The following is a 25,617-nucleotide window of genomic DNA, read 5'->3' on the forward strand; positions in this document are numbered from 1 at the left end:
AAGATCAGTTTGGATTCCGTAGAAATATTGGAACACGTGAGGCAATACTGACCTTACAACTTATCTTAGAAGAAAGATTAAGGAAAGACAAACCTACGTTTCTAGCATTTGTAGACTTAGAGAAAGCTTTTGACAATGTTGACTGGAATACTCTCTTTCAAATTCTAAAGGTGGCAAGGGTAAAATACAGGGAGCGAAAGGCTATTTACAACTTGTACAGAAACCAGATGGCAGTTATAAGAGTCGAGGGGCATGAAAGGGAAGCAGTGGTTGGGAAGGGAGTGAGACAGGGTTGTAGCCTCTTCCCAATGTTATTCAATCTGTATATTGAGCAAGCAGTAATCGAAACAAAAGAAAAATTCGGAGTAGGTATTAAAATCGATGGAGAAAAAATAAAGACTTTGAGGTTCGCCGATGACATTGCAATTCTGTCAGAGACAGCAAAGGACTTGGAAGAGCAGTTGAACGGAGTGGATGGTGTCTTAAAAGGAGGATATAAGATGAACATCAACAAAAGCAGAACGAGGATAATGGAATGTAGTCGAATTAAGTCGGGTGATGCTGAGGCAATTAGATTAGGAAATGAGACACTTAAAGTAGTATAGGAGTTTTGCTATTTTGGGAGCAAAATAAGTAGAGAAAATATAAAATGTAGACTGGCAATGGCAAGGAAAGCGTTTCTGAAGAAGAGAAATTTGTTAACATCGAGTATAGATTTAAGTGTCAGGAAGTCGATTCTGAAAGTATTCGTATGGAGTGTAGGCATGTATGTAAGTGAAACATGGACGATACATAGTTTGGACAAGAAGAGAATAGAAACTTTCGAAATGTGGTGCTACAGAAGAATGCTGAAGATTAGATGGGTAGCTCACATAACTAATGAGGAGGTATTGAATAGAGTAGGGGAGAAGAGGAGTTTGTGGCACAACTTGACGAGAAGAAGGGACCGGTTGGTAGGACATGTTCTGAGGCATCAAGGGATCACAAATTTAGCATTGGAGGGCAGTGTAGAGGGTAAAAATCGTAGAGGGAGACCAAGAGATGAATACACTAAGCAGATTCAGAAGGATGTAGGTTGCAGTAGGTACTGGGAGATGAAGAAACTTGCACAGGATAGTGTAGCATGGAGAGCTGCATCAGACCAGTCTCAGGACTGAAGACCACAACAACAACAACAGATGTCGTACTGCTCATATAGTAAAACATGTCTATTACATGGTGTGTCTCATTTTCTCTAATCTAATTATTATATGTCGTCAGTGAACAGCGCATTTTGTTGACAGTGGAGGCCAGTAAACGGCAGCAGTTTTAACAGCAGGTGCACGTGGTACTCACGTGTAGGAGGGCAGCGGGAAGCCCTGTGCTGCGCAGGGCAGCTCCACGGGCTGCCTGTGGCGCGCCTGCACGTGGCTGCGCGAGTCCGTGATGCGGGGAGGCACAGAGCTCTGCGGTGACGTCACCAGCAGTCTGCAACAGCACCGCCACTTATAGTAGCCAGCCGGCTCTAGGAGTGCCTCCAAAAAGTAATTACAACGTAAGAAATAATTATGATCGAACCGTGAGAGCATAGAAAATTTAGAGTAGGGCTACACGTTTTATCTATAAAATTAAGAAATTCCTTCAGAAGGGAAACTCTCTGTACTAAAATCAGCATTGTTCAAAATCTGCATGTTAAATAACATAATCATTAAGATAACTGTTGAGTATTACAGAATCCATGAGAGCATATTAGACCCATTTATACAGATTGTGTGGAATTAAAGTGTATGAGGCGAATACTTACATAGAATCATGTAATTTTTTCAGGTTTTTCAAGATTTATCTATTATACAGAGTCCGCTAAAAAAATTCATACACTCTTCAAGGAACGAAAAGTATCACGTGTTTATTTTACATTTTATAATCGATCACACATTTTGTACAACCTTCAGTTTAGCAGATGGTTACTTTAAATGTTCAAAATATTCACCGTTGACGGCTATACACATAACAAAATGACGAGCGGTCGCGTCAACTACGTCAGTCAGTGTTACAGGGGGGATCGATGCGCACGTCGCTATAATCTCCTGGCGAAGTTCCTCTAGCGTTCGTGGATTAGGTCGATAGACGTTATCTTTCACAGTTCCCCACAAGTAAAAGTCCGTAGATGTTAGATCTGGCGACCGTGGAGGGAATTCAATGGCCCCTCTTCGTCCAATCCAGTGCCCCGGGAAATTGTCCTCCAGGTGGCAGTGTGGTGGCACACCCTCCTGTTGGTACAAGACATATTCATCAGCTCCATAAAATCACGTATACCTGGAAAAATTGCTGTGCGTAACACTTCCAGGTGCACTTCTTTAGTGACAGTAGCATCAAAGAAAAAGGGTTGCACTGAGCCCATAGTTGACAGTCCACACTACACATGAACCCATGGTAGAATGGCCGCTTTATCCACATAAACAAGCGGATTTTCCGGTGCCAAGTACACACTGTTATGCCGATTCACGGTTTCATTTAAATTGTGCGTCGTCACTGCACACTATCTTCGTCGATAATTGTTCGTCATCAGCTGATACCATTCGCGAAATTGCATTCGGCGATCAGGATCGTCATCATTAATCGCTTGCAGTAATCGTGTATTGTAAACTTTCCACTTTGCAGGTTTCAGAATTCTTCGTACACTTGTACTGCTGACACTCACTTCACGTTCGCATTGGCAGCAGACTTCTGCGGAGAGTTTAATAAACGTTTCCAACACAAGAGTAGACGAAGCAGGACATGTAGCTGTAAGCTGTCTTCCTGATCTTCCTTTGTGAGTATCACAAATCGTTCCGTGCAATTCAAACTTGTCATTTAATTGTTAGGTGTGTTGGCGGTTCTGTTTCAAACTCCCGCCTCCACTGACGATATCAACCTTGAAAAACCACTTCACAATATCTTTGGGTTGCTCGAATGTCAAGCGTGCTCCAGCCATCTTGTTTTCTCAATACTGAGATGAAAGTGATGAGCCAAAGACCATACTCCAACACACTCGTAACTCAATGCGAATGACAATAACGATATCTCGATAGAGTCTGTCAAAGAGTATATACACTCCTGGAAATTGAAATAAGAACACCGTGAATTCATTGTCCCAGGAAGGGGAAACTTTATTGACACATTCCTGGGGTCAGATATATCACATGATCACACTGACAGAACCACAGGCACATAGACACAGGCAACAGAGCATGCACAATGTCGGCACTAGTACAGTGTATATCCACCTTTCGCAGCAATGCAGGCTGCTATTCTCCCATGGAGACGATCGTAGAGATGCTGGATGTAGTCCTGTGGAACGGCTTGCCATGCCATTTCCACCTGGCGCCTCAGTTGGACCAGCGTTCGTGCTGGACGTGCAGACCGCGTGAGACGACGCTTCATCCAGTCCCAAACATGCTCAATAGGAGACAGATCCGGAGATCTTGCTGGCCAGGGTAGTTGACTTACACCTTCTAGAGCACGTTGGGTGGCACGGGATACATGCGGACGTGCATTGTCCTGTTGGAACAGCAAGTTCCCTTGCCGGTCTAGGAATGGTAGAACGATGGGTTCGATGACGGTTTGGATGTACCGTGCACTATTCAGTGTCCCCTCGACGATCACCAGTGGTGTACGGCCAGTGTAGGAGATCGCTCCCCACACCATGATGCCGGGTGTTGGCCCTGTGTGCCTCGGTCGTATGCAGTCCTGATTGTGGCGCTCACCTGCACGGCGCCAAACACGCATACGACCATCATTGGCACCAAGGCAGAAGCGACTCTCATCGCTGAAGACGACACGTCTCCATTCGTCCCTCCATTCACGCCTGTCGCGACACCACTGGAGGCGGGCTGCACGATGTTGGGGCGTGAGCGGAAGACGGCCTAACGGTGTGCGGGACCGTAGCCCAGCTTCATGGAGACGGTTGCGAATGGTCCTCGCCGATACCCCAGGAGCAACAGTGTCCCTAATTTGCTGGGAAGTGGCGGTGCGGTCCCCAACGGCACTGCGTAGGATCCTACGGTCTTGGCGTGCATCCGTGCGTCGCTGCGGTCCGGTCCTAGGTCGACGGGCACGTGCACCTTCCGCCGACCACTGGCGACAACATCGATGTACTGTGGAGACCTCACGCCCCACGTGTTGAGCAATTCGGCGGTACGTCCACCCGGCCTCCCGCATGCCCACTATACGCCCTCGCTCAAAGTCCGTCAACTGCACATACGGTTCACGTCCACGCTGTCGCGGCATGCTACCAGTGTTAAAGACTGCGATGGAGCTCCGTATGCCACGGCAAACTGGCTGACACTGACGGCGGCGGTGCACAAATGCTGCGCAGCTAGCGCCATTCGACGGCCAACACCGCGGTTCCTGGTGTGTCCGCTGTGCCGTGCGTGTGATCATTGCTTGTACAGCCCTCTCGCAGTGTCCGGAGCAAGTATGGTGGGTCTGACACACCGGTGTCAATGTGTTCTTTTTTCCATTTCCAGGAGTGTATATTTTTCTGACGGACTCTGTAGATAAAGTGATGGGATCTTAGCTACAACTGATTGTCAGCTTTCGTGTTTAATGTGCTTCGGCAATAACGATATTGCCTGTCAAGCCTGTATTAATTATTTTTTTGTAGTGCTTTGTCATGATCGCGTGACGCTTACCTTCTCCTGGTTTCCTGCGATGCTATTGGATCGTTATTGAATATACACTGAAGCAACTAGGGCAGTGGTTCCCAACCTTTCTTAGACCGTTACCCCTGAATGCAATCAAATATTAACCGGAAACCCCCTCTCGCCACCTCCACCCACCCTTCTACCCACCATCAGCACCATTTGTGCCTAATTAAATACCAGAATGAAAAAGAATCTCTTCGAACACCTATTTTTAAAACGAGGAAAGAGAAATGATATTTAGTTTTTATAGGTGTTTTATTAGACCAGAAATTAATGAGTCAATGAGACGATTGGTACTACTTAAACAAACAACATTTCTTGTACTTGGCTATTTCCCAATCAGTGTACATGGTAAACCATGATCCAAATCTATTCAGTGTCTTTTTTTTATTTTTATTGTCGTCATAGTGAAAAATCTACTTTCTCATGTCACACTTCTTTTCCACGACCTGTGCCCGAGTAGTGTGCGCATGTGCTAGAATGAATTACGAATTAGTTTGTGGTGTATCTCGAATGCTAACTACAAATCCTTCTCAGAAAAGAAAGCTAACTGTTCTCAGTAAATGTGCACACTTGTTACAGAACACTTTTCCCTGCGCCACTCCCCGTCCAAGCGACTATTGCTTCACCTGCGCTCTGCATCATCATTTAAAACCAATCTAGTTAACATGTGTACACTATACTTGCTGTTTACAAATCAGCTGATTGCCGAAATTGGAAGAGTGCAGCGTGCCAATGCTTTGTGTCTGACCTGTGCTGTTAATAATTATAACAATAACAATAATAATAATAATATTGTGTACGAGGCTATAGTGTTCTTATGTGGTTATTGTTTTGTTGTGCAGTCCCTTGATTCATTTTTCTGTTTCTAAATGAGAAATGAACCAGTTTATGGGTCATTGCAGTAAGTACATGAACCTATTAGAAGACATTTCAAGAAATATTTAGCATTTGTTACGAGTGTGTCTCACTTTTACTGTAATTGATGCATGGTGTAAGTGAGGAAGTATGTGTGTAGCAGGTGGAATATGTGAGGAAGATGTCGTTCATACATTTGTATTGGAAGCTATAATTTTCATTGTATCGTGTAACGAATTAATGCTAGTTATTTTTTTATTTAATTGTATGGCTCGGGTCCCCCGTCGGGCAGACCGTTCACCAGGTGCCGGTCTTTCAATATGACGCCACTTCGGCGACCTGCAGTCGATGAGAATGATAGAATGATGATGAAGACAGCACAACACCCAGTCCCTGGGTGGAGAAAATTCCCCGACCCAGCCGGGAATCGAACCCGGGCCCAGAGGACTGACAATCCGTCACGCTGACCGATCAGTTACCAGGGGCGGACACTAATGATAGTTATATAGAAAGAAACAATATTGTTATGCAGAAATATTAGATTATTACGAATCTGTGATATTAATAGCCACCTTTAAAACTAAATTACCTTCATGACTGAAACACAATTGAACGCTTTTGGTTTGTACCCCTCAGCAAATTTCATTTTACCCATCAGACGTAATTATGCCCAGGTTAGGAACAAAGGGCGTCGGTAAGATAGTTTGTAGGGGGGGGGGGGGGAGTGTTTGGGCGTATGGAGTACTTTTTAATGTTTTGACAGACAAGTGGCCACTTGAAGGTAGCCAAAAAACGTTCCAGTTCTGACCCTGTTAAAAACATGCCTAATACCGAATTTTGAGCAAATTCCTTGACTGAAGAACACCTGACTTCATTATAATTTTTCCTTTCCCTGAGGGGTGGTGGGGTGAAGAGGGGGGGGGGCGTATCCCTCTTTGCCCCTGGGTATGGGCGCCCATGTTTGGAATCACTCAACTAAAGAGATCATTTCTTCGAGTGCGGCTACTGAAGTTTCTGTGCAGTTACACGCCGGCTCTCTCTCTTGACGATATTGGTAGATGCAGCCGGTCCAGTCTTTTCGTAGAATATTATCGTTATCTTGACGGCATTATCTCATTTTAGTTCAGAACGCTCCGTATATTACGTTTCACAGTGGTAGTTGTGTTAGAATTGTATGTGCATGACGATACCATACTGCCGTCTTGGTGTCTAACAAGAACGTATTTGTTGTGGTAGCAAGTGATCATTCCTGTTTTAAAGGTAGGAATTGTTTTCGTATTTACATGAAATTTGTACAAGAGCCACTATTGATTGTTTTGAAGTTGCTTTTTAAAATAATTATCTTCTTGTATCCCCCTCTTTGCTTCGCTGGATTGTGGGAAACCTGCATCACAGCCCATTTCCCTTTCATGCGCACATCACTTAGTATTCCAAAAATCATCGATGGTCCAGTTTTGGCGTATGTTTATGATGTACAGTGGATAGCAAATTTTTTCACCTCCAGGAGACTTCAAGCTAATGCTACGTGTCACCATCCTGAGCCTTGACTATGGATTTAGTTCGACGTTCAGCTATGCCATATCCAGCAAAAACCACCCATCGATGATTACATGCTTAAGAGCCCTCTCAACAGTCATATTCTAAGAGACTGGACACCTTCGTCCAGAAAGTAGTCATGCACATGTTCAAACACTATAGCTTCTTTCCGTCATTCTGTGACGTCTCCATGTCGACGCATCTTGATGCTCAGTTTATACAGGCAGTTTCAGCTTCCCCAGCAATCCACAAAACTTTCAGATACCACACTATATTCTCTCGCTCCCTGTACACAAGCTATTAGTCACGCAGAAAAAATGAGCAGGATCTTTCAATAGGGGCTTTAATGTAATTAAATTTAGTACTGGAATACGTTTCTACTAGTGACTTCAGTTCTCGAATTATTCAAGAAAAACATTCAGAAGTGACCTTAAAACACGTTTTTCTTGAAGAACTCGAAAACTGTGGCCTTCAGGAAGACGTATCTCCACACAAAATTTAACTACATTAAGTTCCCAACAAAAGAGTCTTAGTCATATTTCTATAGTACTAGTAATTTGCGAAAAGAGAGCGGGAGAATATGCAAATCTCGCGTATCGTTTTTGATGGTATTGTGGGTTGCATAAAATCCATAGGTAGGGAGAGCTGAATCAGGTTGTATGCAACCGCTGGGCTTACACACACTGCTTCACTGCCGTGAGTTTGGTCAGCTGTGGGGCCTTGCATGACCGCCTGGTTCCTGTTTTACACCACTTACAGTGCTTCAGAGCGACCAGCTGCTCTTTTTAAGAGGTTTCCGAATATTTTGTCTGCTGAATTTATAATTAATTTGTTTGCAGCTATGCAAGGTGAGTTCATGCGCAGCACTCAGTCATCAGTAATAAATAGCGCTTCCAACATAGAAATACAACAAACCTCGACTTAAACTATAAGTAAATAATAAATTTTCGAAAGAAAAAATCATTACACCTGGAACGACGATGTCGATTTTGATCCGATAACGGCATATACCACATAGAGGTAGTAGATGTGCTCATAATGGTTTTAGTGTCGTCTGCCAACAGATAGACTAGTGGCATAACTAACAGAGCGCCATCTGTGTCTGTCTTTTAATATGAAATGCAGAACTCTCAGTGCGGCGCAAACGCGTGAAGCAAGCAGTCAACCAAGGCCCGGAGATGCATTGTGCTTTCTACAGCCAACTGAGTCAGTTTGAATGGGTTGAAATTGCGATCTTCAGAGTGGCGGGATGGTTTTTGCAGAATTGCCACACAAGTTGGACATGCAACGTCTGTTGTGCAACGATGCTGCAATCTGCGGTCACGTGAACGTTCTCACACCCGTAAGCGAGGTCCTTGTCGTCCAGGCAGCACGGACGCCCACCAGGATCGTCGTACCATAAGGGCATCAGTGGCAGATCGTACAGCTACAACAGCAAAGATAAGAAGGCTTGGCCGGCCGGAGTGGCCGTGCGGTTCTAGACGCTACAGTCTGGAACCGCGTGACCGCTACGGTCGCAGGTTCGAATCCTGCCTCGGGCATGGATGTGTGTGATGTTCTTAGGTTAGTTAGGTTTAAGTAGTTCTAAGTTCTAGGGGACTGATGACCATAGCAGTTAAGTCCCATAGTGCTCACAAGGGAACCTCCCCATCGCATCCCCCTCAGATTTAGTTATAAGCTGGCGCAGTGGATAGGCCTTGAAAAACTGAACACAGATCAACTGAGAAAACAGGAAGAAGTTGTGTGGAACTGTGAAAAAATAAGCAAAATATACAAACTGAGTAGTTCATGGGAAGATAGGCAACATCAAGGATACTGGGAACGATGTAGAGCCGTGGTCTCCTGGTAACGTGAGCAGCTGCGGAACGAAAGGTCCTTGGTTCAAATCTCCCATAGAGTGAAAAGTTTAGTTTTTTATTTTCAGTTTATGTGACAAACTCTTATGTTTTCATCACTTTTTTGGGAGTAATTATCACATCCACAAGAAAACCTAAATCGGGCAAGGTAGAAGAATCTTTTTACCCATTCGCCAAGTGTACAAGTTAGGTGGGTCGACAACATATTCCTGTCATGTGACGCACATGCCGTCACCAGTGTCGTATAGAATATATCAGATGTGTTTTCCTGTGGAGGAATTGGTTGACCTATGACCTTGCGATCAAATGTTATCGGTACCCATTGGAGAGGCACGTCCTTTCGTCTACTAATCGCACGGTTTTGCGATGCGGTCGCAAAACACAGACACTAAACTTATTACAGTGAACAGAGACGTCAATGAACGAACGGACAGATAATAACTATGCAAAAATAAAGAAAGTAAAATTTTCACTCGATGGAAGACTTGAACCAATGACCTGTCGTTCCGCAGCTGCTCACGCTACCACGGGACCACGGCGCTATTGAGCTCACATTGTCCATGATGTTACCTATGTGTCCCACGGACTACTCAGTTTGTATATTTTGCTTATTTTTTCACAGTTCCACACAACTTCTTCCTGTTTTCTCAATTTATCTGTGTTCAGTTTATCAAGGCCTATCCACTGCGCCAACTTATAACTAAATCTGAGGGGGGTGCGATGGGGAGGTTCCCTTGTCAGAGCCATTTGAACCATTTAAGAAGGCTTGTGAGCCCAGATGTGTCAAGACGAACTGTTGCAAACCGGTTATTAGCAGTGGACCTATGGACTCGCATACCTCTAACACCTTTTTCACTCACGCCGCAGCATCGACGTGCACGATTCGTCTGGTGCCGTCAGAGGATCACTCGGGGGATCGAAATGGCGTGCCATAGTCTTCAGCAATGACTGCAGATTCTGCCTGTACGAAAGTGATGGTTGTTTGCACATTCGACGTAGACCTGGTGACTGCTGTCTCGTAGAGTGTAACTGTCCAAGACACATTAGCCTCATCTTAGGCGTTATAGTCTGGGGTTTTATGAGCTACAACTCTCGTTTACCGTTGGTGTTACTGGAGGGGAAGCTAACCAGCGCTCGGTATGTACAGAATGTTGTTCCATAAAAACACTGGAGAACTGCCGGATATGAGTAACGTCCTGCCACGATATTTCGGCGCAGAGTCTTCTGGCCATCTTCAGGTGAGTGCCACTGTAGTATTACTGGCGAGTACGCGCTGAGCTCCGCTATTTAAAGCCTTCTGAGGTGACATTGCGCAAGCGCTGCTCAGCGCGCGCGTTCATAACGGCTCCGTGCGCTGCGCCTCGCACCCTCCACTGTGAAAGCCGGGCGAATCGGTGTCAGGTCGATTTCCATCTTTATGCAGATAACTACGTCGACTACGAAATTACTATATAACAGGATTCCAAGCAGAGTTTAGCTGATAACCGTTAGCTCGATTGATGAGAGTCTCGTTGTCAGACAATCTTATTTCCACAGATTCATTGATAATCGTGCTCCAAAAGTTTGATGTATGGGCCAAAATTTTTGTGTTGTTGTAATTCATGGAATGGTCTGTGGAAATACAATGTTCGGCGATTGCGGACTTGGTGGGTTGGAGAAGGCGAGTATGCCGTTGGTGTTCCACAATGCGTTCCTGCACAGTTCGTGTTGTTTGCCCTTTATATGATTTGCCGCATTCACACGGAATTTTGTAAACACCTGGTTTACGCAGTCCCAGGTCGTCTTTAACGGATCCCACCAGTGCTGAAATTTTGGAAGGAGGGCGAAAGATTACTGTCACTTGATACTTTCTCAATATTCTGCCTATCTGTGAAGAAATATTCCCAATAAATGGTAGATAAACAGTCGACCTGAAGGCCTTCCTTGTTCCGTCGTTTGTAGGTCTTCATCACTCTGCTCACTTGCCTAGATGAAAAGCCATTCTTCAAAAATACTTTTTACATGTGTTCCAGTTCCGCTTGAAGACTGTCGGCGTCAGAGATAGTATGGGCACGGTGGGTCAAGGTTTTGAGAACGCCCATTGTTTGTGCTGGATGGTGGCAAGTGTTGTTAGAATGTTGTTAGATCCGTTCTTTTGCCCTCCTTGTAATAGGAAGGTAATGATTTGTTCCAACAGGATAATGCTCGCCCACACATTGAACATGAAAGTTAACATGCTCTGCAAGACGTGCGGCAACTTCCCTGGCCAGCACAATCTTTGAACTTGTCTCGAATCGAGCGCGTGTGGGACATCATGGGCTGAGGAGTGACTCGTGCGACTCGCCAACCAACAACTCTTACAGAAATACGTGAACAGGTCGAGTAGGCGTGAAATAACGTATCCCAGGACAGTATTCGCCAACTTTACGAGCGACTGGATGCCAGCCTCACCACCTGCATTACCGCCCGTGGAGGCTACCCCATGTACTACCCTACTGGCCATTAAAATTGCTGCACCAAGGAGAAATGCATATGATTAACGGGTATCCATTGGACAAATATATTATACTAGAACTGACATGTGATTACATTTTCACGCATTTTGGGTGCATAGATCCTGAGAAATCAGTACCCAGAACAACCACCTCTGGCCGTAATAACGGCCTTGATACGCCTGAGCATTGAGTCAAACAGAGCTTGGATGGCGTGTACAGGTACAGCTGCCCATGCACCTTCAACACGACACCACAGTTCATCAACAGCAGTAACTCGCGTATTGTGACGAGCCAGTTGCTCGGCCACCATTGACCAGATATTTTCAATTGGTGAGAGATCCGGAGAATGTGCTGGACAGTGCAGCAATCGAACATTTTCTGTGTCCATAAAGGCCTGTGCAGGACCTGCAACATGCAGTCGTGCATTATCCTACTGAACTGTATGGTTTGGCAGGGATCGATTGAAGGGTAGAGCCACGGGTCATAACACATCTGAAATGTAACGTCCACTGTTCAGAGTGCTGTCAATGCGATCAAGAGTTGACCGAGACATGTGACCAATGGCCCCCCATACCGCCACGCATGGTGATACGCCAGTATGGCGATGACGAATACACGCTTCCAATGTGCGTCCACCGCGATGTCACCAAACAAAGATGCGACCATCATGATGCTGTAAACAGAACATGGATTCAACCGAAAAAAAGACGTTTTGCCATTCGTGCACCCAGGTTCGTCGTTGAGATACACCATCGCAGGCACTTCTGTCCTTGATGCAGCGTCAAGGGTAACCACAGCCATGGTCTGCGAGCTGATAGTCCATGCTGCTACAAACGTCGTCGAACTGTTCGTGCAGATGGTTGTTGTCTTGCAAACGTCCCCATCTGTTGACTCAGGGATCGAGACGTGGCTGCACGATCCGTTACAGACATGCGGAAAAGATGCCTGTCATCTCGACTGCTAGTGATTCGAGACCGTTGTGATCCTGCATGGCGTTCCATATTACCATCTTGAAGCCATAGATTCCATATTCTGCTAACAGTCATTGGATCTCAACCAACTCGAGCGGCAATGTGGCGATACGATAAACTTCAGTCGCGATATGCTACAATCCGACATTTATCAAAGTCGGAAACGTGATGGTACGCATTTCTCCTCCTAACACGAGGCACCACAACAACGTTTCACCAGGCAACGCCGGTCAACTGCTGTTTGTGTATGAGAAATCGGTTGGAAACTTTCCTCATGACAGCACGTTGTTGGTGTCGCCACCGGCGCCAACCTTGTGTGAATGATCTGAAAAGCTAATCATGTGCATATCACAGCATCTTCTTCCTGTCGGTTAAATTTCGGGTCTGTAGCACGTCATCTTCGTGGTGTAGCAATTTTAGTGGCCAGTAGCGTAAGATCACTGCTCCAGCGTTGGTCGATACCTTGTACCTCAGAATCGCTTGTGCTATTGATCTGTGTATGCACAGGTGCAACAATAAATATTGAGTGAATTTGAACTTTTTTCTAGCAGTGTTTTAGGTTGCAGGTAAATCTACGAGAACAGTGTTATCTAGATGCAGTGCACATCCTTGTAGTCTACGAGAAAGTGCATTTTATTAGTTAGGGGATAGGTTCTAGTCACTTTCTATGCAGTTTGGTATCTCTAAACTCAGTCCATTCTCAAGCTGCTTTATTTAATCAAACTTATGCTTTCATTTGATATCACAGTAGATTACACGTTGTAGGTGCATACTAGCAAGTGCTTCACACATAGTCTGCAAGTAGAATCACCCAGAACGGTACGGAGCAAGACTGTAATTTATCTCCGCAACCTGGTGCCCGCTATACTCTCATGAATCTATAACTCGAGGCTCATATGCTTTCACTGCACCAGCTATAAGGTTGCACATTGTCTATGCTTGAAGAGGATTTCAGATCAGAAGTACGAATGCAAATTCAGCTGATCACTTTCAGTTTTATGGAATTATATTCAGCTAATTGTGTAAAAGATGATAAGGAAATGGGAGAGACACTTCGTGAGTTGTGCATTAGGGACGCAGTAGTGCAACCAATATTAACACAACTGAAATAATGCATCGACAGCTAACCTAAATCAGAAACGGAGAACAAACACATTCGCGTTTGTATGAAATCTTAAACAATATAGAATTGGTTTTAATCCGAATTGAGTACACTTACGTTTATCAATAGTATCAATAGAGTATATCGAGTACAGTTTTAAGGTAGTAGATAGTGCTTTCACGGTGATATCTCCGTGATTCAACTCAGTTTTTTGAAAGTTTGTCACTGAGTTGTTAAGTCATACTTCTTACAATGGAAGAGCGTTCGTTCTTCATCTTCATATTCTGTTCTTCTTTTGTTCTCAAATACTACAGCTGTTTGCACATTTTAATACGTAAACTACTTTATTCTCGCATACGGCAGCTGCCTGCATACTTTATCATACGAATTTCCCAATGTAACGTCGTGGCTACAGTAATGAGGAACCTGCCAAGGGTGAAAACGTAATATTTACGGATGTTAGGGGATTTCTCTTTCCTATTCAGACGAGCAATAGGAAAAATTACCGTGACCGCGCACTCACAACGGACGGGAAGAGTGTTCATCACCAAGGTGGCACAGTGGAATAATAACTTGCCATATCTAGCCAAAATTACATTTCCTTTTTAAATTTTGCGGCTGAAAGTTGATGCGAAGACCAACAGAACAAAGTTTCAGGCGACGATATCTTTGGTGCGGAAGTAAAATATCTCCACACTTAGAACGGTATGGTTTTTTTTTAGTCTTAAGGATTTACAGGTTCCAACGAGAAAATGTGTATTGCCTTCATTTGTACACCATGAGCAATTCCTATATTTTTTTCAATTGACATTTTTGTTAGTGTTCTTAACTCCGAACTAAGAATTTTTTTTTGTCCATTTGCTTCTAACATTTGCTACCAATTTTTTTGTAGCGTACCTGAGAATTTCAGTTTGGAAAGTAATATAATTACGTTGCTTTTGAGGTCTTCAGTCTGATGACTGGTTTGACGCAACTCTCCACACTAGTGTATAGTACGCAAGCCTTTTCGTGTCTGTGTAGTTACGGCAACTTGCAACTGCTTGAATCTGCTTATTGTAGTGAAGTCTTGGTCGCCCTCTAGAATTTTTACCCTCGACACTTCTTTCCATAATCAAACGGACTATTTCTTGTTGTCTCAGGCTGTATTCTACCAACCGATCCATCTTTTACTCTAGTTTACCTAATATTTCTTAGCTCCCCGATTCGATTCAGTATTTTTTCTTTAATTTTCCGATGTACTCGTTTAACGTCAAGCCCTCTCCAGGAGCACGAAATTACAAAACCTTCTATTTTCGTCTTATATGTAGAGTCTATGGTCTACGTTTCACTTCCGTACATGTCTACAGTAGAAATACTTTCAGAAAACACTTTCGAACACTTAAATGTATATTAGACCTTGATAAGTCTCTAGTAGTCAGAAAAGCTTTTCTTGCTATTGCCAAGGTAGCTTTTTTATTTTCTTTACTTCTCCCAGCGCACATTATTTTTCTGCCGTAATAGCAGTGAAAGTTTCCATTTACTTTCTACAAATGTTCAATGTCCCGTCCACCGGAGGTCAGACAAACATGTAGACGGTATTCAGACACGTTCCAAACTTTATGAGCATGCGACATACACAGAATCTTTCGCATTCAGGCACTCATATTTTTAAAAAGCTGGCCAACTGCGAGCGGGACCTGCGCACTGAGGATTCTGTTCAAACTTAATTACGCATACAGGCAGCTCATCGACCCCAGGGTCCGGCCCCGGTAGCTGAGTGGTTAGCGCGACAGACTGTCAATCCTAAGGGCCGCCGGCATGGTAGCTCAGCGTGTTCGGTCAGAGGGTTAACTGCCCTCTGTAATATAAAACTGAGTCAGCGGCTCACCACTGAACTTGAACGAGTGTCATGGTACATCCGCACCGAACAAATTCCCGGGTTCGATTCCCGGCTGGGTCGGAGATTTTCTCCGCTCAGGGACTGGGTGTTTTGTTGTTCTAATCATCATCATTTCATCCCCATCGACGCGCAAGTCGCCGAAGAGGCGTCAAATCGAAAGACTTGCACCCGGCGAACGGTCTACCCGACGGGAGGCCCTAGTCACACGGCATTTACGTTTATGGCCCCAGGAGTAGAGGATCTCGTCGGTTTTTGCCTGATTCCGATATCGATACTGGCAAGATATCGATCCTGGGAGTTGCAAGACAGTATCAAAAATCCTGACAGTGGCCCTGACATACAAAAAGAAGCGAGGAGAGGACTTCATTTTATATGTATAGAGAAAAGAGTTACTATTTTTTTTATTTACTTAGCAGAACGCCACTACAGCTTGTATTTTATGTTTGCACGCAGTTATGTTTTTCTTTTATGCTTTTGATGGATGATTAATAAGTCCTAATGGTAAAAAGGTATTTTTATGCGTTATAATTACAATTCAACAATTTTCGGAATTTTTCTCCTTACTTCTATTGTGGAACCTTTCTTCTCTGCCAAATTCCATGACTGTAGCTACACGGAAAGTATCCTGTAAGTGTTGATGAGTGAGGTTTGCAAGTATCAGCGTATGCGGTGTAAATGGCCTTATCCTTTAATTGGATTGGCTCAGAAGCTAAAATTTTTTATAGCGCCAAGAGACCATAGACCTTAGTGTGTGACATAAATTTTTACTTGATAGTACTCGCTCATGAGAAAAATGGGTCTTAAAAATTGTTTTTCTTGTGATATGATTACAAATTAACAGTTTTCCGATTTTTCCCTTTACTTTTGCTGTAAAATCTTGCATCTTTACGAAATTTCATGACTGTAAGTCAACGAAAAGTACCCCGTAGTTTTTTATCATTGAGTTTGCAAGGTTGAAAATATGTGACGTAAACAGCCGAATATTTCGAGTGCATCAACTTAGAAACTTAAATTTCTGATAGCGTCAAGGGCCTTAGTATGGGACATAAATTTCAAATGGTTCAAATGGCTCTAAGCACTATAGGACTTAATATCTGAGGTCATCAGTCCCCTAGAACTTAGAACTACTTAAACCTAACTAATCTAAGGATATGACACACATCCATGCCCGAGGCAGGATTCGAACCTGCGAACGTAGCAGCAACACGGTTCCAGACTGAAGCGCCTAGAACCGCTCGGCCACAGCGGCCTGGCACATAAATTTAAACTTGATACGCCTACCTGTACTGAGAAGAAGGGATGTTAACAGTCGGAGAGACTGACAGACGGACAGACAGAAGGACAACAAAGTGATCATATAAGAGTTCCGTTTGTAACCGGTTGTTGTTGAGAACCCTAAAAAGATTTTACAATGCTGGTACTAATGGGTGGTGCACAGTCCTGTTGAAAAATGAATTCTCACAATTGTGGAAAAAGAACATTTCGCACATGGTATCATCTAAAACTTCCAGCTGTAGGAGGTTCAGTACCGTACTTTCGACGATCACGTTGGACTGTTGCATCTTAATTGCACCTGTTTGAACGAAGAATGTAAGTTAGATGTTTCTGAAGCGTTGTCGTCAAGGCGACTTAAAGCACACTGTTTAATTAACGTCGGGCGAGCCGGCGAAGGAGCTGTCTGCCCCACCGATAATCTAATGAATCAGCAACTTTTCACCTGCTACAAAGATAAACTTTTAGTCTCGTTGTGTAAGTTAAAATTCACCAGAAGTTTATATCACAATTCACGTAAAAGCTACGAGAGGCGATCATAAAGTTTTAAATATCATACCAAAACTAATTATGTAACTAATTACTTGTTTCGAAATTTGTTCCATACTGCAAATTCCTTGACATGAGCTGCATTAGACATACCGCGCGCTTCAGCACAGCAGCTAGAGATTTTCAGGAGAGACAGGCTACATCTAGCCAACGTAAAGCATTGTCGGAAATTCTGTTCTGCGTGGTAGTGACGATAGAAAACACAAGAAAGGAAGGGCACGAACAGAGTGAGGAAACATATTTATTGCGCTTAGTACAGCAGAAATCGTGAAATAAGAACAAAAAGCAGACAAGAATTGTCATCAAAGAAGGTTTCCGAAATTATTACCCCAGACTGTGATGCAGGCGTCGCATTTTTGTTGCGTGGATGGTCTGATGTTCTCCATGCGCTGGAGATATGAGGCCTGCACCGTGGTCTGGTGTAAATAATTTTGAACACCTTATTTAAGAACGGTCGTTGTCTCTTTTAATTCTTATTTCTTGGTTTCTGCAGTACTAAGCATAATATACAAGTCTGCTCGCCCTTTTCGTGTCCTTCCTTTCCTGTGTTTTCTGTCGTCACAACCGTGCCAGGAAATCATTTCCGACCACGCATTGCTATAGGACTTCTCGTCGTCTAGGTGTAGTCTATTTCTCCAGGAAGTTTGTACCGCTGTGCTAAAACACCTTCTAGATTTCCTCCCAACAGTGAAACATGAAAATTTGTGTTGGATCAGGACTCGAACCCGAATTTCCCGCTTGTCACTAGCAGCACTTTACCAATTCGGCAATCCGTGCGCGCTCCGCGGACCGAGCCAATGTCAAGGATTTCCAGCCGGCGAACAAATTTCGAAGTAGTTCGTACCGCTGTGGACTTACAAAGATGCGTGTTTTATCAGACATGCATGGAAGTACACTACTGTCAATTAAAATTGCTACACCAAGAAGAAATGCAGATGATAAACGGGTATTCACTGGACAAATATATTATACTAGAACTGACATCTGATTACATTTTCACGAAATTTGGGTGCATAGATCCTGGAAATCAGTACCCAGAACAACCACCTCTGGCCGTAATAACGGCCTTGATACGAATGGACATTGAGTCAAACAAAGCTTCGATGGCGTGTACAGGTACAGCTGCCCATGCAGCTTCAACACGGTACCACAGTTAGTCAAGAGTAGTGACTGGCCTATTGCGACGAGCCAGTTGCTCCACCACCATTGACCAGATGTTTTAAATTGGTGAGAGATCTGGAGAATGTGCTGGCCAGGGCAGCAATCGAACATTTTCTGTATCCAGAAAGCCCCGTACAGGACCTGCAACATGCGGTCGTGAATTATCCTGCTGAAATGTAGGGTTTCGCAGGGATCGAATGAAGGCTAGAGCCACGGGTCGTAACGCATCTGAAATGTAACGTCCACTGTTCAACGTGCCGTCAATGCGAACAAGAGGTGACCGAGACGTGTAACCAATAGCACCCCATACCATCATGCCGGGTGATACGCCTGTAAGGCGATGACGAATACACGCTTCCAATGTGTGTTCACCGCAATGACGCCAAATACGGATGCGACCATCGTGATGCTGTAAACGGAACCTGGATCCATCCGAGTCCGCAGCTCGTGGTCGTGCGGTAGCGTTCTCGCTTCCCACGCTCGGGTTCCCGGGTTCGATTCCCGGCGGGTTCAGGGATATTCTCTGCCTCGTGATGACTGGGTGTTGTGTGCTGTCCTTAGGTTAGTTAGGTTTAAGTAGTTCTAAGTTCTAGGGGACTGATGACCGTAGATGTTAAGTCCCATAGAGGTCAGAGGCATTTGAAACATTTTTTTGGATCCATCCGAAAAATGCCATTCGTGCACCCAGGCTCGTCGTTGAGTAGACCATCGTAGGCGCTCCTGTCTGTGATGCAGCGTCAAGGGTAACCGCAGCCATGGTCTCCGAGCTGATAGTCCAACCTGATGCAAATGTAGTCGAACTGTTCGTGCATATGGTTGTTGTCTTGCAAACGTCCCCATCTCTTGACTCGGGGTTCGAGACGTGGCTGCGCGATCCGTTACAGCCATGCGGATAAGATGCCTGTCATCTCGACTGCTAGTGATACGGGGCAGTTGGGATCCAGCACGGCGTTCCGTATTACACTCCCGAACCCACCGATTCCATATTCTGCTAACAGTCATTGGATCTCTACCAACGCGAGCAGCACTGTCGCGATACGATAAACCGCAATCGCGATAGGCTACAATCCAACCTTTATCAAAGTCGGAAACGTGATGGTACGCACTTCTGCTCCTTACCCGAGGAATCACAACAACGTTTCACGAGGCAACGCCGGTCAACTGCTGTTTGTGAGGAATCGGTTGGAAACTTTCCTCATGTCAGCACGTTATAAGTGTCGCCACCGGCGCCAACCTTGTGTGAATCCTCTGAAAAGCTAATCATTTGCATATCATAGCATCTTCTTCCTGTAGGTTAAATTTCGGGTCTGTAGCACGTCATCTTCGTGGTGTAGCAATTTTAATGGCCAGTAGTGTATTAAATCCTTATTACTGAGAATCGTGTGGATGTATCAAATTTGAATTTATGTCACATACGAAGCATTCCGGTCCTTGCCGGCTGGAAATATTGAAACTTGTAAGTCAATTGCAATCAGAAGATACTGTCATTCATGTCACTTATTTTGATATTCGTACACTCACTCATCAAAATCAATAGGATACTTCCCGTTCACCTAGAAACATGAAATTTGACAAGCAGCAAGGTTTTCCCTGTACAAGTAAATGACAAAAACCAGAAAATAATGAATCTGTAACTATATCATCTGTCATCTGTTATCAGACTTCAAACTTATAAGAATGTGGAAAGTTCTGGAATTTCCGGGATCGATATCGCGCCAGTATCAACGCCGATGTCGGATAAAATCATCGAGATGATCGACTCCTAGAACGGACGAACTGCCGATATACATTACTAAGTTTCTAAGGAAGACTCAGAGTGTGAGTTCTGTTCTCATCTGGCCACTTTTCTAACGATGCAGAAGCTTTAACTGGAAATAGTACTTTCAGAAGCTGTAAGTAAAATGTGACATCAACCACAGACATATTTTCCCTTGTAACCAAGATGTCAGTTGGCAGCGTGGCGGATGCTGCGATGTTTTAGTGCAAAATTCAAATAAAAAGAGTTTCTTCAACGATTACTCATATGTTCAGCAACATGATAGTAATAGGGTTTCAGCGTAAAATAAGTATTACAGCATAAACAATAATAAATCAGTTTCGGTACAAAAAACCGGTTCTGTCCAGTGCGTTGGATAAAATGAGGTAGCCATTTAAATGAAGGAAAAAACTTGAAAACAAGTAAAAATATTTATTCTACTGCAAAAAGTGTATGAAAACTTACAGGCATCGTTCAACATACTACCCAGGAATGTGATGAATCTTTTTCTGGTACCAACACTGGTTTTTAACAAAGAACTTAAAAAATTAAAAATATTTCATTAATATAGGCCAAATTCTCAATGACAGGGTCTGATAAAAAGCTGAAAACACTCGTTATTAACAACAGGAATCAGACGCGAAGTGGTTTTCTTGTAGGCTGGAACATTGTTCATAGCCCACCCACGACAAGATAGACACTGGATCAATCCCTTCTTTGATGATGAGTCTAAACATAGCACATTAAAAAATACTCATGCTTCGTTGGGGTCTTCTTCGCCTGATGAAGAAAAATTTTCTTTTAAAAATTTTCGGCGTTTTGGTCTTTCCAACTTTTGTTTTCTGTTTCGTCACCTTCGCTACAGCTTGGCCCTTTAGTTCCTTCCGTTAAAGAAGTTTTCGTTTTGAGTTTTTGTTTTCTCCTTAGTCTTCTCTGGCTTTTTCTTCAACTCCCATATCAGTTTTATATAGAGAGTATTACTGTTCCACCCTTTCTCCTACTGGTGATTTTGTTTGCACTTTTTACGAAGTCAACCTTGGGGGAGGCATTAGAAGCTTTTTTACAACCCGGTTTTGCCCTATCTGGTATATACTATTTCGCCCCAGAGCCCAAGATTGATCAAAACATTGCGTTCGGAAGTTAGCATTCACATTAATTACAAACACTGAAATACACTGATTATCATGGTTAATCTACGTACTTACTTACCTATTGTTATCAGTTAATTATTCTCACCAAGACACTGCATCATGAAGCGCCAACGTCGAAGAAAAGTTCAACAAACTTTAAAAATGTCTAGAAAGAAAAGCAACGACCTCTAATTATGGTTATTTGCGACTCACAATATGACGTTTGTTTGCAGTTCTAGTAGTATCAGACTGATGGCAGCGCACGCCACGGAAATCTGAAGCAGTCCGGTTTGAGCCACATACCCGGTTTTACCCTCCTTTCCCCTACATCTGGCTAGTAACGTATAGCGAATTATAGTAACAGATCAAAACTATTTTGTCCAGGCCAGCTGCAGCGACGAAACTGCAGTCGATGGTTTTAACGATATACAAGCGATGCACTAACTGAAGACTGAAGTCTGCATTACACCTGTTGAAAGTGGGTGATGCTGTTTCTTCGGACTGCCGTGGTGTGGTGCTAATAATTCATCAACGCAAGGGCAAACTGCCACATGATAATACTACAGATATCTCCTGACGACATCACGGGAGGCTGTCGAAGGAGTCGTGGGAAGCTGTCCCAGAGGGCTGTTTTCGCTCCAGCTCCCAGCCCATTCTGCAGAAGACACAGTCACATCTATTGCTTCCGACTCTTCACATTTTTCTTCACTGATCATATTCTGTTGGCCATGACGCTCAGGAACGTCTTCCTACGTCCCCAGACGAAAAATAAGTTCCATAATGATGACTAGATGATTTTAGGAAAGGAAGTTTCCTGGACAGCCATAATGCAGACTTCTACAAAGCGTCTCTGGCAAGTTATCCACCACTGATAGAAATGCGTCGACTTAATAGTAGAGAAGAACTAACACCATCACCAAGCTTTTTAGTCGCAGCTTGATTGTTCCGAGGTAATAATTAAAACTGAAAGACTACCCGCCGTATTGTATTGTGAAACTGGATGAACGTCTTCGAAGAACCCTGAATTTTAGAAAAGAAAAAAACACTGATATCTGACACTTCATCCAAATTTTTATGTGTGTTCGCTTTGCTACAAGCAGGGAAGGTGGACGTCGCTTCATTTCACTACAGTGGCTCACCTGGCGGCTGAGATGCTGAGCCGGGACTTCCCCGTCAGCAGGTGCCTGGTCTCGCAGCGGTAGGGCAGCGCGCCATCCGCCTGCGTCACGTGACGTATGTGCAGCTCCCCAGACGGGAACACAGAGTAACGGCCACCTGTAACACACACTCAAAGTGTAATCCAGCAACTCAAGACGTTATTTCCTTCCTCACGATCGACCATTTTACAGAGGCCAACTCATCAATTTTGGAAAAATGTTCATCCTTCAGAACCAGTAACATCTGCTGATAAATAAATCTTTACCTATATGTTTCGATCATCTGATCATCTTCAGATATGATAAAATTATTTACACACAACCTGTACCGCAACGTTTTTACTGAAGCGTCAAATAAAACAAATATTTTGGGAAGGGTGGCAGTTTTTTGATTATTTTGATGTGGCCCGTGAAAATTCCTCTCCTGTTCTGATCTATCCGTATCACCGTGACACAGTCAAAAATCTTCCTCTACAGTTTACCCTCTTCATCATCCTCAACTCCTCGATACCTTAATGTAGGTCCTAATATCCAGTCCCATTTACTTGCTAACGTCTACACCGATTCTGCGGAGAACTTCCACATTTCTTATAACTCACCACCTAATTTTTAACATATTTCTATAGCAGCACTTCTCATATCTGCTCCTGGGTACGCCTTACAGCTCCACTGCGAGATTTCTGAATCTCTGTCTCGCCGTGATATAACGTAGTTTGAATATTCTCGTGTCTCTAGGCATTTCCCAGTCATACCTCCCCTTATGATTTTTTAACAATGTTATTCGGTGTTACTAGATGAAATTAACTGCAGAACTCAATTGATGCGCCATCCCGCTAAAGGAGCTAAGCGCCAGTTTTGTATAAATTATGTTTTCTACTTATTTGATATATGAACAGGGCTTTTACATGCTAAAAGGGCTGTCTCAAATGATGGCCGATGTAGGTGCTACGGACAGTAATGGCGTGGGAGGTAACTCCTAACACTTATTCATGCTAAACGGGGTAAGTGCAGAATATGTTACATGAACCACCTTCAAGCTGTCTCTGTACCGTTCCACTGTCGAAGGGCGGCCTGAAAAAACGATCACTTAAATTTTTCTGTTCGAGTCCTGATTTCTCTTATTTTGTCGTGATGATCATTTCTCCCTCTGTAGGTGGGTGCCAACAGAATGTTTTCGTAATCGGAGGAGAAATTTGGTGATTGAAATATCATGAGAAGATCCCTTCGCAAGGAAAAACGCCTTTGTTTTGCTGATTGCCACTCCAACTCACGTATGACTGGTATCTCCCCAACTTTGCGATAATGCAAAACGAGCTGACATTCTTTGCATTTTTTCGATGTCATCCGTCAGTCCCGTCTATGCCGATCCCACACCGCACAGCAATACTCCAGAATAGGGCGGACAAGCGTGGTGTAAGCAGTCTCTTTGGTAGACCTGTAGCACCTTCTAAGTGTTCTGCCAATGAATCGCAGTCTTTGGTTGGCTCTACCCACAACATTATCTATGTGATCGTTCCAATTTAGGGTATTTGTAATATACCTGATACACTTCCTCTTGCTCCTGCTGTTTTGTACCTGTTCTTGCGTGTATCCTCATTGGCGGTACCGTGAATACTGAAGACATTATGAATAATTCAGCAGAGAGAAATAACAGAAAAACTGGCAACTCTAAAAGAAACCGTCAGCGAAGGTGAGGAAGCACTTAGTTTCTGTTTAAGTAATGAACAACCTAGCAACAGCTCGCCAGCAAAGGTGAGAAAGCATTTTGTTCCTGGCTAAGTTATGAAAAAACTAGCAACAGCTCGCAAAAATTTAAAGTTGTTCGGATGAAAGGCATTTATTTTATGGATTTACAGCAAGCAGCTGATCACTAACACATCCAGTAAAAGCACCGCGCCTGGGGTCATTCAGATAAAAGAAGAAACATTTGGTGAAATAGAAAAATGGGAAACTATAAGAATGTTGAAAAAAGTTTGGCGAAATGAAGATCTAGATAGGATCACATTCAGTGACCGATCCGGGTGGTGTAATGGTTCTCACACTGAACTCGTATTCGGGAGTACGACGATTCAAACCCGTGTCCAGCCATCCTGATTTAGGTTTTCCGTGATTTTCCTAAACCGCTTCAGGTAAATGCTGGGATGGTTCCTCTGGAACGGCACGACCAATTTTCTTCCACATCCTTCCCTTGTGCTCCGTCTCTAATGACCTCGTTGTCGACGGGACGTTGAACACTAATTTCCTTCCCCTCTTTCTCTCACATTCTGTGAGATCACTGGTGCAAAAGGATTGTATTCTGAGGAGAAAAGAGATCTCAGAAGTATGATGGAATACAGTTCTACACTTAATTGCTCCAAGACTGAGAAGTAAAATGGTTACTAGTGGTAGAAATATTACAGAACTTGTCTCGGCGACTTAGCTCGTTTAGCATTTCAGTCCAGAGTAATGACGAAAAGCCTGCTTTATTATTATTATTGGATCATACCGAGTGATATCTTGCTTTCTTAAAGTCAATGAACAAATCTTCATGTGGAGCTAGTTATTGTTTTTTGAATAAATTTTATCCCGAATGATATGGACAGTACATTTTGTTATTTAACCTCGTCATCATGAATAAATTTCAATTAGCCTTTCTGCACTTTCATTTCTACTACCCGTGAATTCGTATGTCGTGGAGTTTAACCATTACTCTCTCCAGGACGGTTTCAGGAGGGGCGAGCACTGATGGGTATGATGCAGTCATACGATATCAGTGCATGAGAACGTGTACGCTAAATGATAATGTTTCAGGAGTGGCTGAATATTTGCTTCGTACTCATTCCTCTGAGACAACATTCATCTGTGCCGTAAAGGTTGCACGCGCCCTCATGAAGATGAACAAAGTGCTACTTATGAAACGCAAAACTGTATCTGTCAGACATGACGCTGATGAATTGTGGATATTAATTGTCCGTAGAACACGCAAAAATTACTGTTCACATAAGGGTGACTATAAAATATGATCAGTGCAGCCCACATTTACATATGTTGTTTCTGCTCTAACAGGCTTATACACTTAACAAGAGCCTCATGTGAGTGATCTAAAATTTCACTTTTTCCTCTAGCGGTGTAGAAGTTAATTAATTGCAGTAATGAATGCCTGTAATGGAACAGGAGCACCTGGCTGAGTTTCTTGGAGCCGGAACATGTACATAGGCTTTGGAGGCACCGGGCAACAGTGTTCGCTATAGCGTGTGTACGTGCGTCTAATCG

The 25,617-nt window shown here is 43.6% G+C and overlaps 1 protein-coding gene across 1 annotated transcript in view; it reads right to left on the reverse strand.

Moving 5' to 3' along the window:
• Positions 1 to 25,617, reverse strand: part of LOC126235535 (Down syndrome cell adhesion molecule homolog) — a 199,769-nt gene that overhangs the window by 173,603 nt on the left and 549 nt on the right. Inside the window, exons 3-4 of the mRNA XM_049944254.1 lie at positions 22,348 to 22,483; positions 1,336 to 1,467 (exon numbers count right to left, since the gene is read on the reverse strand). Coding sequence (XP_049800211.1) covers positions 1,336 to 1,467; positions 22,348 to 22,483 — 268 coding nt within the window. The remainder of the gene's footprint in view (positions 1 to 1,335; positions 1,468 to 22,347; positions 22,484 to 25,617) is intronic.

The sequence above is a fragment of the Schistocerca nitens genome, chromosome 2 (assembly GCF_023898315.1).
Source record: "Schistocerca nitens isolate TAMUIC-IGC-003100 chromosome 2, iqSchNite1.1, whole genome shotgun sequence".
NCBI classification, from domain to species: domain Eukaryota; kingdom Metazoa; phylum Arthropoda; class Insecta; order Orthoptera; family Acrididae; genus Schistocerca; species Schistocerca nitens.